The 13,475-nt window shown below is 38.2% G+C and overlaps 1 protein-coding gene and 1 long non-coding RNA gene across 7 annotated transcripts in view; one reads left to right on the forward strand and one right to left on the reverse strand.

The window, feature by feature from the left end:
• Positions 1-921: 921 nt before the first annotated feature.
• The window catches only part of LOC100648013 (serine/threonine-protein kinase S6KL), a 69,144-nt gene continuing 56,590 nt past the window's right edge, over positions 922-13,475 (reverse strand). For 5 of the 6 annotated variants that reach the window (XM_012321125.3, XM_012321126.3, XM_003394517.4 and 2 more), the window contains 2 exons: positions 3,372-3,596; positions 922-3,075 (listed from right to left, as the gene is read on the reverse strand). In XM_012321125.3, coding sequence (XP_012176515.1) covers positions 2,956-3,075; positions 3,372-3,596 — 345 coding nt within the window. In that variant the 3' untranslated portion in view covers positions 922-2,955. Of the gene's footprint in view, positions 3,076-3,371; positions 3,597-7,736; positions 8,661-13,475 lie in introns of those variants that run through there. The other variant, XM_048404210.1, reaches the window with a different exon arrangement.
• On the forward strand, positions 5,713-7,008 carry LOC125384697. Its single transcript, XR_007223372.1, has 3 exons — positions 5,713-6,355; positions 6,438-6,474; positions 6,800-7,008. It is a non-coding gene; the product is annotated as an uncharacterized LOC125384697 (long non-coding RNA).

Genomic DNA, 13,475 nt, shown 5'->3' on the forward strand with positions numbered 1-13,475 from the left:
TCGCGGACCGTGTAAAAAATCGAGCACACGCTCTAGCTACATAACAAAACAAAGAACAAATAAAGAAGCATGAGGGGAAAAAGTCAGGCTGTAAAAAGAAATTGTCGCGATCAGTGGCCGTGCCAAACACGGCCGATTCTACTTGTATCATAATCTCTTACGATAGCGCTATCATTAAACAATAACGAAACAGTAACAACAATAAGGTAACTCGTAATTTAAGGGAGTGTGAAGAGGGATGAACGAGTGGTTGAATGCAAACGAAAGAGCGTCTGTGTGAATAAATCTCGTGCGACGAGTACGCGATTTAGTGATCGCTGTATCACTAAGAGAAGCACCTCGTAGCTACGAACGGGCTTCACGGCTTTCAGTTGCTGGTCTCGCGATTTTATTTACTTCTGCTCAACCCTATGTATCTGTCCAACCTTTATTTCCAACGAAACCATCGATCTTCTAAAAACGTCTTAAGAAGGTAGAGGGAAAAACCAATGATTTCTTTCCTCCATGCAATAAAACAGCCAAAAAGAGGAAGGTATATCGCCAAGAAATTAAAAAGAAAAAAAGACACGAGACCAGTGCCTGCGGCCGGCCCAAAGGATTTTTACCAAAACGACTCCGCGAGCAGCGGAGTGGAAGCAGTTATATAAAATTAGACGTAATTATTGAATTTCGTTCAATTTTGTAAACTAAGTCGAAGCGTGTCTAGCCGACGATTGAGCCGTGCTTCCTCAAGGGCCGCTTGTCGTCGACAAATAAGACGGCGACAACGTGTTTCGTCAGCTTCGCGTGTGGTTTGAATTTTGTAAAACGCGGACGCGTCCCGCGAACGATCGCTGGCACATTGAAACAACGATCTCATTGTCAGTAAAAATTAAACCCTATCCCAATTTTTCAATGTTTTATATTAACTTTATTCTAATTTCTCTCTCTCTCTCTCTCTCTCTCTCTCTTTCTTTCTCTCAAGAGTCATTTATATTATCCTTTGTATTCCACCGTACTCACTGTTCATAAAATTAAATTCGAACGGCGACTTTAATTCTGTATATTAAACAATTAGTCTGCCATTCCTCTCGTAGGTCTCCTTTTAAATATTCTTTGATTTTAATGTGTTTGTTATTGATAAAATTATTGTATATTTATTGTTAGAAAAATAGGTTTCATTGTGTGAACTGGGCCAATAATGAAACGTGGTACATTTTGTTTCTTCGTGTTTTTTGAAATTTTATATTTTAGAATTCCATGAAAGTTTTTCTAACTTTTATTCTTTTTTTTTTTGTGAATGATATAAGATTAAGGACGGTAATGATATAGGAAATTGTTGCGATCCTTCGTGTTTCGATCAATTTTATTATTTTTAGGAGATTTCTGTTAAAAGTTGATCGCTTTTTAATAATGTTAATATAATTTTATTTCCTTTTATTCCACTTTTTATTGATGTTTGAATTCAGACCAGAGACAGAAAGAAACATTCGACCAGTGATCGCTTGCTGACGCGTCGTTCGGGACGTAATTTGAAGGAATGCGTTGTATTATATATCGAGAAACCCTCTAAGTGTAAGAATAATAATGTATATATAATTATTATTACCATAAAACTTCGATTGATTGCACTCCCAGGGGAAAAAAGGGAGCTGTCTCCCCTCGTCTAAGAAGAAGGAGCAAAAAACGAAAAGTAACAAAAATTGAAACGTGTGAAGATGAACGAAGACGAAGCAACAAATCTCAAAATGGTACATTCGTGGATACACAATGGATACAAATGGGAAAAAAACGACATGAAACGGCAACAAAGAAGAAAAAAATGAAAAGAAGAAAAGAGAAGTGTTCTCGCATTGATTTCAAATATGAAGAAATGTATAAGATAAAAAAAAAAAAGACGCTGCGTTTTTCGATCCAGATTCGTTCTGTTTTTTTGTTGTTAGTTTGTACGCACTACGATTTATCGCAATTTATTGTATTATCGATGAAATACTGTAACAAAAATACTGTTAACTATTCTTAAAAAAATTAAAACTTTTGTAAACTGAGACCAACCGCGTTCTCACGCTGTATCCTGAAAACGATTCCAATGATAATTTTAATCGAATCATCAAACACTATATTCTTGACGGTAAGACAAATCTATAAACAATCACTTTCATATCTCTATAAAAGGCAAAGTAACAAAAGACTGGTTATTATACTGCATATCATCCTTGATATCATGCAACTTTTATTTTTCAAGTATTTTTTAATACAATAAGTAAATTTTGAGTTTTCTATTTAATTTAAAATCGTCAAACCAGATTTACTTGATCCTTTATAATCACTATGAATATTAGAAACAGCTTCTTTGAATATTTTTTCTTACTAACCCTATTTATCCAGTAGAGGGAAATGAAAAATTAAAGATTACAAAAATTGCACAGACCACCATCACAACAACAATTTATTTTTATTCTATAGTAAGATACATTTCACTTTCATATGTTTCTTTGCTTTCGCGCCCCATTGCCGACGCAACGGGGTTAGAAAACAGAACTCAAGCATCGAGTACACTGCACACAGAAGCTACAATCGCACATTGACACATCAACATTTTTGATTTTTCATGTTACAAAAGCTCCGCAATTTATTCTTAATTCATAAAAAAAGCCTCTGAACGTCGCAACAGTTTTCTTGAAAAATAGCACCAGAGGATAGGAGATTCCGCGTCTTAAGTCAGAGTTAAAAAAATATCACTCTTCGAGCTAGAAAATAATCTAAATAGTTTAAAATCCACGGTAATTCATTCGCTTAAAAGTAATGGATGGCATCGACGACGTTGCTCGATATAAAACTACCAACGAGCAACAAGCTAACGTTAATAAAAATGTTAGAAAAATAATTGGACAACATCTTTCGGCCAAAATCGATCTGGCTTTAGGCTGGAATGACTAAGGACAACAATACTATTTAACGATCACATTGATGAGATCATCGATCCTCGACGTGAGAAATGCTATCCCCCAAAGAGGAGTCAAAACAGGAGAACTCATTGATCCTGCCCTCCTGCTCAGTTTCGACTTTTCGTCCTAGCAGACGAAACGGAGATTCCTGTAGAAATTTGGAGGATAAATTGTACGAAGGATTGTTTAAATATCGGTTTCGTTGCAAAGCTCTGTCGTAAGCGTAGAATAGAAAAATGTAAATCTTTCAAAAGAGAAACAACTGCTATTTGAATCCAGTCCAGGAAGCCTCTCGCAACTATCTTGTAGATTAAATTCCCTTCGAAAACATGAACGTGGATATGTAACTCTCATACATGTAAATAAAAAAAGGAAGAAAGGAGAGCTCTATAAAGCGTTATTTTATCAAACGACAGAACATTTCAACGAATCTGATCATCGTACCTTCTTCTGCATGTAACTCTGCACATCGTAACCCATGTAGAAAGCGATCCTCTGCAGACTTAAGAGAGACCTCAACCTCAAGCAGGGGTCCGGTTGGAGCATTCGTTTTAACAAATCCTTCGCAGCCGGGGAAATATTTTCCGCGTTTGGGGGCAAAGTTCCAGGTGAAGCATATCCAGTCCCTCTGTCCTCTGGCAGAAGTTCGCTGGATGCACCGGCTGGATACTGCAACCAGAAGATCAGGTGATATAATTAATTAAAGATTGTTAGTTGAATAAACGGCAGCATCATTAAGAAATTGGATTTCATTTTTATGGTTTAATTTATGTATTATGATTTGTTATCGTTTAAAGATTAGGTTTAAAGATTATTTTTTCAAATTCCAAACTTCTAATCATATCACAATATGTGTCTATCGACTTAAAAATTCTTAATACTATTCCAAACACGATAATCCACTGTTAAATCACATAATCGATCACGGGGCGCATTCTCCCTAATACGTAAACATTATTTCATTTGCTCGAATATAATTATTAATTAAAGAGTTTTCTGCGAGTTTTTCCAAATTCCAAACTTTTAATCCACAACGTAGGTCTGTTGATCCAAAAATCCTTGATGCTATTTCAAACCTAGCAATCTGCTACATCATCGCATAATTACAGGGTGCATTTCCCTTAATATATGAACATCGTTCCCCTTTCTTCAATGAAATTGTTGATTCAAGAGCTTTCTGCAATAGCAAAATTCTAAATTAACATTCTTTTTTAAATTGCAAACCTTTAACCCTTGATACGTATATCATCCCAGACACCCTTAATAACATCTCAATCTCTTTCAAAGTCAATAACAACCAATCATTAATCTACTTAATCCATCGCGGAGCGAATTTTTCCCTAATACCACCACGTCTGGTGAACCCCGAAATACAAGCCGTGGTTCAGCGACCAATTAACAAGCCACACCTGTCCCGACCGCATGGAACCTCGAGCGTTCAAGGGCTCCGGAGACGCATTTCTCTTGAACGGTGCGGTGTCCATAAATATTTGTTTTTACGAGTGGAAGGTCGGTAGACTAGAGAAGCTATTACCAACGTGGTACTCTAGCCTGTCTAGGTGGTCGGTACCAATACTCGCCATTCCGCTTCGCGCAGGTACAAACGCAGGGTCAACGGCCACTCACGACCCTCAACCTATTCGCTCGTTCATATCCTTCGAGCGTGTGCCACGACCTCGTGCGATCGTCTATCAGCCTATCCACTCTATCCTTATCCCGACGTACGCGTTGCATTTCTCTGCTTATTCATAGCATGCTCGCGATTTTTCCTTTTTCTTTTCACAACTCGACTTTGGGACTAGATTGATCGTTCCTTCCCCGTGTTACATAAGTTTCAGAGTTTGATCGATGTTAGAGGAATTGGGTGTCGGTTTGGGTTAAGTTTGCTTGTAATAGCGGACGGGCAAGCGAAAGAACGAGAACGTCGACGATTAATGGAAACGGTGGTTAAGTTGGGACGATTCGAGCGTAATGAAGGAGCGGATTCTGCTGAGGATGATTTTACTGGAATTTTGACATAAAAGAGGGTACGAGGTGTTAGGGAAGAGAATTTAAGGCAGAAGATTGTGATCCGAAGCGTAAAATGTACAGATTGGAGAATTTGAAAATAAGAGGTAAAAATTAAAAGGAAGATCAATTTCGTGCTGTAAAAATATTATTCGGTTTTCCAAGTCTGTGTTTGTAAAAAAATAATAATAATAAGTAATAGTCGAATTTAGGATTCATACGCACGACACTATAATTATTTTCCTTTATGTATCATTATATCGTAGTAAGATATTTTGGTACCATTGAACTCTAAAAGTGGTTCAACATAAAATTGTTGAACGGTACTTTTGCATGAGAAATAAAATCAAGACTACGAAGGAACAAGTTTGTTTATTAATTACATATTTAAACCACGGTACTTCATTATCAGCGAGATCTTAATTGACTCCTTGTGGTACAATTTATCAAAACCTTGCGTCAGATGGAACAGGATTCGCTTTTATTGCGCTATTTTAACCACCGTTTGGCACGAGAATCTCTTCAAATCCTACGTTCTCGCATAATTTCCGTCAAATGGGATTATAGAATTGCGACTCAAAAACAAATTCATCCCACAAATCTACTCTTTGATGTAAACCAGAAATTCCTAATATAGTACGCTGATGTAGTATATACTTTTTTTAGAGAAACATGGAGAAACATGAAGTTCTGCCAACCAAACGATTATATCTTCCTATCAATTTAAAGCGAAAATATTCCACCATAATTATTCATTCGAAAATCGCAGAAACTGTCCATTAAACTGTGAATTATTATACATTTATAGGAAATATAAAAATTAAAAAATGCATGGATTCGTATAACATACAGAAATCTATAAAATATTCAAAATACAGTGCTGCTCTGTATATGAATGTGTATAAATAATTCTAATCTCTTGATCAAAAATACCTTCCAAAACCTGAGCAGTACATAACGATAAATATTGAAATCTTGAAACTTGTCCCATAAATCGGCAATGGAAATGTTCGATCTTTCAAGAAATATATTACTACTGAACGGTATAAATCATAAGCAGAACAAGCTGAATCGATAATCAGCGATGACGGTGTTCCTAAATCGTTGTTTACAAGCGCCTGTAGGGAAAGGAAACCGGGAGAGAGGCATGGAAAGACGCGGAAGATCGCTGACCGGAGCGGACGTGATATTTCAATTCGATCTCGCCGGGAACCTTGACCGAGAGTAACGGTACAATAACGATCATTACGAGATCGTAGATAGATGAGGCGCTTTTAAACGACCCTGGTTGGGTTCTGCATAGATCAGCGAACGATTCGAAAGCCGATGAAAACAGTTCCAGTCGGTTTCATCTACGCCAGCAAACAACCGATACCTTGTAGCTTGTGATCTTCGGTTCGATGATCCCAGTCTTTCAGTAGGTAAGTAACAGTATCCCTATAAATACTAGATGAAAATTGATTATCGATCGACTTCAGGTTATCATCGCCTACTTTGTTGCAGACCTTGAGTATCCAGACGTGGCGGATCGAATGAAACGGTACGTTGGAAGATAGTTGAAGATTGCTTGACGATAAATGTTTTCTTTATTTTTATATTTTTATATTTACGTGCTATATTACTCGCTGCCTAAAATATGCACGATCACTATATTATAAAAGAAGAATCACTAAACTCGTAATTAGAAAAAATCCAAAGTTAATAAAAATCAAAGACATATGTTTCATGTCCGATCAAACCTATTTTACTTCACACGTCATTAACAAAGAGTGCAGAAGTGAAAACTAAATTAATAATAATCGCAAAAATAAACCTAGATATAATAATAACAAACAAAAAAATTATGCCTCGCTTATTTTCTCCAGAATGGCAATAAATCATCGCTCATGCAGCCTCTTAAATCCCAAACGCTGCGAACTATTCATGAATCGTCCCCGAAGAGGCATTTAAAATACCAATGCCCCATTATCAAATCTTCCTCCATCCTCTCTAACACGAAACTTCCTAAATCGCCCATTCAATTGACGAGGCAAATATACGAAACAGCCGGCAATCTCCGGCGGTTGAACAGAGTAAACAGAATCTCTCGTGACGACTTCCGCGTCTTCGTAGCACCTCCATATCGCGTTGGAGGTGCTTCTCATCTTCGTCGAAGTCATCTCTCGAGACTAGGAAAAAAAAATCAGCAGTTCGTTGAACCTGACGGCGTTTCTCGAAACGACTCTTTTATTTTTTTCCTCGTCCGACGAAAAAGAATTTCAGCAGAAAAAGAAAGAAGAGGAGAAGCTTCGAGCCTAGAACGATATACGCGAGCGTGCCACGTTCACCGGTGAATTCCAGTCGGACAGAGGCTAGGCCAGCTAATTGCTGAGCAAACCTCGGCTGCATTCACCGACGACGTGGATATGTTCGTTAGCACTCTTCAAGTCGGTACTTCGTCGGACTCGCGTTTCGTCTTGCTCTAAACGCGGCGTTAAGACTCCTGAAGATTACAGGAAACGTCCACCATATCGGTAGGTAGGTTTATTTACCAGAGATAGAGAAGCTGTAGCGAAGTTTCACTGAAAATGAGAAGAGTACGAGAAGAAGAAGCGCATTAACAGGGATGAAGCCAATGTTTACGATAGGTTTTGTAATTTTGAAAAATGTATGGTTTAGTGTGAAGTAGTTGCTGTACTGAACGAAGTTGAAAATCAAAATGAAGGGAAGTGTGAGTTTGCTACTGTGACTGCGACGCAAAGATGGAGAATGTTGTTTTATAGCCGTGAGAATGCCAAGTATCAATATTTGATTTTTGGTCGAGTTTTCGAATTAATTATTCACGCCTTAAAAGCAGTATCGAATTAGTATACATAGTGACAGAATAACTTAAATAGATTTCTCTTTGTGATTCTACAATCTCCATCGTACGTGGTATATCTGTGAAAAGAATTTTTTAAGAAATATTTTAGCGTGTTATTTTCAGCCGTGCGTGTTTCGAAATTAAAAAAAAATCGGTATTCCCTAGAAAAACCAACATCGATTATATTTGATATTGTTCTTTAGCTTGTATACAAAACGATAATAAACAGTAATACAAGCATTTAATTCAATTGAAGATTAATTTTAAACGGTGATGGCATTATAATGAAAACCATCGTAAACAAGACGTTCAAGTTTATCTGCATTGAAATCAACAATGTTCATCAAAATTGAAACCGGAGAAAAAATGTCTTCTGCGCAAAACAATAGAACACCATAATTAGAAGAAGAAGATAGAATCCTCGTATACCTCTCGACGTTTGCGAACAATCGTGGGAAGGTTTTCGCGTGAAAAGAGGAAACGCGTGATTTCTGGACTGCACATATAAAACTAATACGTCATTTCCTGTGCATGCCAGTCAAGTTTATTCGTTAACATTGCCATAATCGTAACGTTTGAAACGATAGCGTTTCCTGTGCAATGAGACGCGCTACATTTTATGGTTAGTATCGTGCAAACATACGCATAATAGCGCTAAACGCGGGGGCCCTTCAGGATCTTTATGAAACCCTTGAAACCTTCTCCGCTCGTCTGCCTTTGCCACTACGGCCAGTCGACGAATAGACATTTTCACGGACGTACAACTTCAATCTCCCGTGAGAATTGTCACAGTTGAATTGCTCGCGGTACCTAACCGTGCGGGGAAAACGATTTTCATCGGGAAACGCTTTTCTTCTCGTTGGAATGTGCTTCTTGTTGTCATTCTGGCAAAAAAGTAAACGATAGTTTGGTGTTTTTAATGCTTGCGGTAATTGTAATTTCATGGTACTATGGTTTCGTTATTTTATAGTTTGATGATTGAATGAAAAAGACAGAAGTTTGGCTTGCGTTAGATTGATTGGAATTCGATTTTATCAAAAATGTCCGGGGTAATAGAACAATCACTTTTCCAATGCTGAGTTACAAATACAATTTATATTAAATTTTACGTTAAAAAGATCGCCAATATTTAAGATATCTTTGAGAGATGTTTTTTGATTATTGAATTAGGTAACATTCACAACGAAGTTGGATGCAAAGATACATCTGACAAAAAAGAACGTCGCTTCCAGAGATAAAATTTCAACAACGATAAATATTAGTTCGAATATTAATATTAAACAAATGTTTTACTGGGTTAAACATTAACACCGTTACGTTCTTCTAATTTGTTTTCTGATTCTCTTCTGTATGTCAGTAATATCAACTTCGATGCTTAGTAAAGTAGAAGATTATTGGATTATTGAGACGAATCTTTAACTGTCGGTTAATACCAGACATTTGTCTCGAAGCTGCACAGTACACACGCATCGATGGGATGCGCAATGATGCATCGAATATGCGACGAGCGGATGTCACGAAACGGAGAGGAAACCCGAAGATAGACTGACTGAGCACGTGTCTTATGTCTGCAATCGCAATAGTCTCGTATTTTCGCGCGTATGCTTTCTCCCACTTATACTCGTTGTGTCATTAATTATCTGTGAATGTCTCTTTATGAAGAAGAGTCGGTTATCTCGAGGATCCTTTGTGATGGAATCATTTGTTTCACAATGCCGATCAATTAAATGTGAATCAGTCGATGATGATTATTTGCAACAGTGATAATTGCACAATTAAATTTTCTTTTCTTAAACCGATCGACAAGTTTCGATTTCAGAGAAACAATTATCACGAAGAATATTCCAATACGCAACAAATCTTCGTGCTAGATGAATATAAACAACCGGTTTCGTCGAACCATGTCAAGAACACATACAATTACTCCCTGCAATCGATAATAAAACATTAACTTCAGAATCCAAGAGAGGAAATAAAAAATAACAATGTAGGAATCGATGTGCTCATCGAGTATGCATGTCGAGATCTATCGATAATGAGTTGTTCAAAATTGACGATTTCGCGCGGTTCTACGAAGGAACTTGAACTACGAAGCGAAAATCTCCCTAGATCGATGCAAAATATTCATAGCAACCGTGCAACATTTTATTGCGAAAGATTCACCACGTTACAATAAGTGAATACCTACGCGAAAAGTGACGCTAATTTTTAAAAAAACGAGGGATGTTTTTTCTGCCGCTGTGAATTCATGACAGACAAACTCTTGATCCAACATACGAACGTGAAATATTAGCAGTTAAAATTTCGCGTCTCGATGTGAGTACATAGGCGAATTTCGTTGTTGCTATGAATATTTCACGTTAGTCCGGAGGATCTTTACCGAAAGGGCAGCGTAAGAGAGGACCATCACCGATCGACATTACGACGTGCAGGCTCGTTTCCCGCGAAGGTGCATCGACCAGGAGGCAGGTTCTATTCCCGTCACGATGACTGTGTTCTCACGACAGAAACTGCAAATAGAAACTGGTGATTACGAATCCATCATCGGCATCGACGGTCGGAGGTGGAGTCCTTGTCAGGAATTCCTGTGTCCCGGGATTTCTTGTCGGTCAAAGGATACGAGAAACTAGAAATACATGCGAGGAAAACACGCATCTTTCTACTGATATTTCAGTGAATAGTTAAAAGAGTACGTTTGGAAAAGATTTTTCCATACATAATAAAAAAAGTTATACTTGCAAATAAATCTTTAAATAAATCTTTAAACCCGTTCTTGTTCCTAGCTTACTTTCCTAAATGATAAGCTCATTTCGACTTTTGATCAAGTTCACTATTATCATGATCAACTGGCAAAAAGACAAAAACAGAACTTAAGCAAACTTTAACGGTAACTCCTTCAGGTATATAGAGACCAAGAAACTTGTTTTAACGATACTGCTCGAAAAAACTTTGTTTTTTAAAAATCTTTATGGCATATTTTCAATAATTAAAAGAAAGAAAGTTTATTACTTTTCAGAAGTATCTACTTACGATTTATTCATTTATACTGATAATATAGTTATTCATCCTGTAACAATTGAGAAACAGAAACGGTATAATCCGATATAATTGCACCGAAGAAGTATTGCAATGAATAGGAATCCCATCCTCGTAGCCGAAGAGGTGAAACGCATCAAAATATGCAAGACGATTAGACCGAAATAAACACGGAGCTCTCACGAGCAACATTTATTCTCCATTACCTTAAACAGCCTTACCCCGGCTTCAAATGACTCGAGTCCATAAAATCAAGAATAGCACAGAGAGAAATAAAGGACAATGGGGTTTGTGTAAGAGAAGCAACGAACGCGAGAAGGAAAGATGCGAAAATCTAAGAAAAAACGAGAAACCGGCAGAATCATGGGGAAAAGAAGAAAGCGTGGAAAGAGGAAGAAGGACCGGTCGTGTACTTAACACAGCGTCGGACATTAACTTCCCATTAACTGTCGGCCATTAAAGGAGCCAGGAGAAGGCAGCGCACCACTGGCGCCAGGAGTAATCGGCATCAGGTACTAGGCGCCCCGTGCTATCCGCGTACAACTCTTCAAGGCTATTTATAAACCTGCCCCGCTGCTGCAGGCGAACTTCACGTGGATAAACCCGCGATAAAATCCCCTTTCGGCGGCAAATCGCAGTAGGATCCATGGGTTTCCCCACCGGTTCTCAGGTTTCTACGTTGCTAGAGTCGTCCTTGATCGTATCCTCGATTATAACAGGAAAAAGAGGAGGGGGTGAAATTCGATGTTTATGACGATGTTAGAGTTAAAATACCAATTTAACGGAATTATTAGAAAACATTGGCAATTATTTAAAAAAAAAGCGTTAACTCCGAGGGGATGCGTAATAACCCTCGGAATTAAGTTTTAATGAAGATTAATTAGGATTTGAACGTTCAGAGAAAGTGGTAGATTAATTGATATGTGGGGATTTTAGAACGTAGTGTAGATGGTAAATTAATCGATATCTGAGGATATGCCGAAGTTGAGAGATTACCTAATTCATATTTCAAGTTTTGGGGAACATGGTACATTAATTGACTGGTTGATAGGCAATAATTAGCTGACTCAATTATGTGGATATAGTATCTTAATAGTATCTATCATAAAATACATCCTTGTTTCCTAATGATTATTAAAGACGTACAAGTACATTGGTCGCAAAACGTATAGAACGAATGACGCTTTAGTGGTCAGAACGAAAACCTGCTTGATCAGCATGAACAATATTTATTATCTTTTATTTCTAAAAATACTTTCAGCGTAAGCTAAATATAAATATCTCGTGAAAGAAACACGAAGCAAATTACATCTACTCATTTTCAATTACTAACAAACCCTAAGAACCATTTTTCGAAAAACCACCCGTAAATTAACCCTATTACAATAAAACAGAGTTAAAATGACCACCGAAGTGGCCGTACAATTTCATCGGAAGAAAGAAGGAATGATTGAAGAGTCAGGCGCGCAAAAAGGCAGGATTGAATTCATTATTCGAGGCAATTCCGGAGGACGACCTGACAAAGCGTCGCCGAGAGGCAGTCATCAAGGTAGCGTGACACTCGAGTACCTAATCGCGACTCATTCGAGCGCTCGCGCTCGTCCTCTGGCAGAAGGGAAGTCGGGACAAGTGCATGCGAGAGGCTCGAGGCCGTCGAGGACAGTAATTTCGATGAAAATCGATAAGTCAAGGGGGAGAGAAGACGAGAGGAAAGGGGGGACACGGAGGACGCGGCAATCAAGCCGCAGAAAACCGTGATATTCCCCCCTTAACTGGTCGGTGGCCAACATTTCCTCACGTACGATCGCGCGCGAACGCGCAACGATCTAGGATCTATAAATAGCCGAGGCGTGCATAAAGCGCGATCGAACGATTTCGTGGCATAAGAAGAAGGAGAGAAAAGCTAGTCTGACTGAAGGAACTTGCGAGCCGGTTGGATAATTATCGCGAGAAGGGACGAACAGAGACGATAGAAGCGTTTCAACGGTGTGTGCCGTGGTCCGAAGAAGTGTAACGAGTTACCAGTCCAACCAACACAGCCTTCGTTCTAGCTAATATTTAGGATCTATAAATAGCAAGATATGGACCTGGAAGAACGCACGTCCTGTCCTTGCCTGAACTGGTATCCTCTGGTGTGCCGACACAGCCTACAGCAGGTTCTGTTTGCCTGCTTCTTACGGATGAATTATGCAATTATTCCAGTCAATCTTCCTTCTACGCGGTGTTATATTCAAGGAAAATAAACGGCGTCACGGTACGACCGGATAGGAGGTGAGTTACTTTCAGATTGACACTGGCTCCGATTTCAGGTTTAGATATGTTTGATGAGTACTTCAGTGTCGATGGACATGATGAAAGTTGAATCAATTGGGACTATAGCTTCCTTATTAATCAACTGTAGAGTGTATTAAATTGCGCACTAAATTTTATAACACAACTGTATAGCGCAACTAACTATAACATTTGTTAAATTTATCTAATTCCAATGCACTCCGACAGAAACTTCAAACTGATAAGAAAATATAAATTCACCGCTGATATCTAGTTCCACAGTGAAGATTCAAATACGCATATATACAATGTGCAATAAAACTGTTTCTATCGATGAACATCTGTGACTCCTTTTTTTCTTTTTTAATTGACTGCAACTTCCATTAAAACCT

This window comes from Bombus terrestris, chromosome 3 (genome assembly GCF_910591885.1).
Source record: "Bombus terrestris chromosome 3, iyBomTerr1.2, whole genome shotgun sequence".
Classification (NCBI taxonomy): Eukaryota; Metazoa; Arthropoda; class Insecta; order Hymenoptera; family Apidae; genus Bombus; species Bombus terrestris.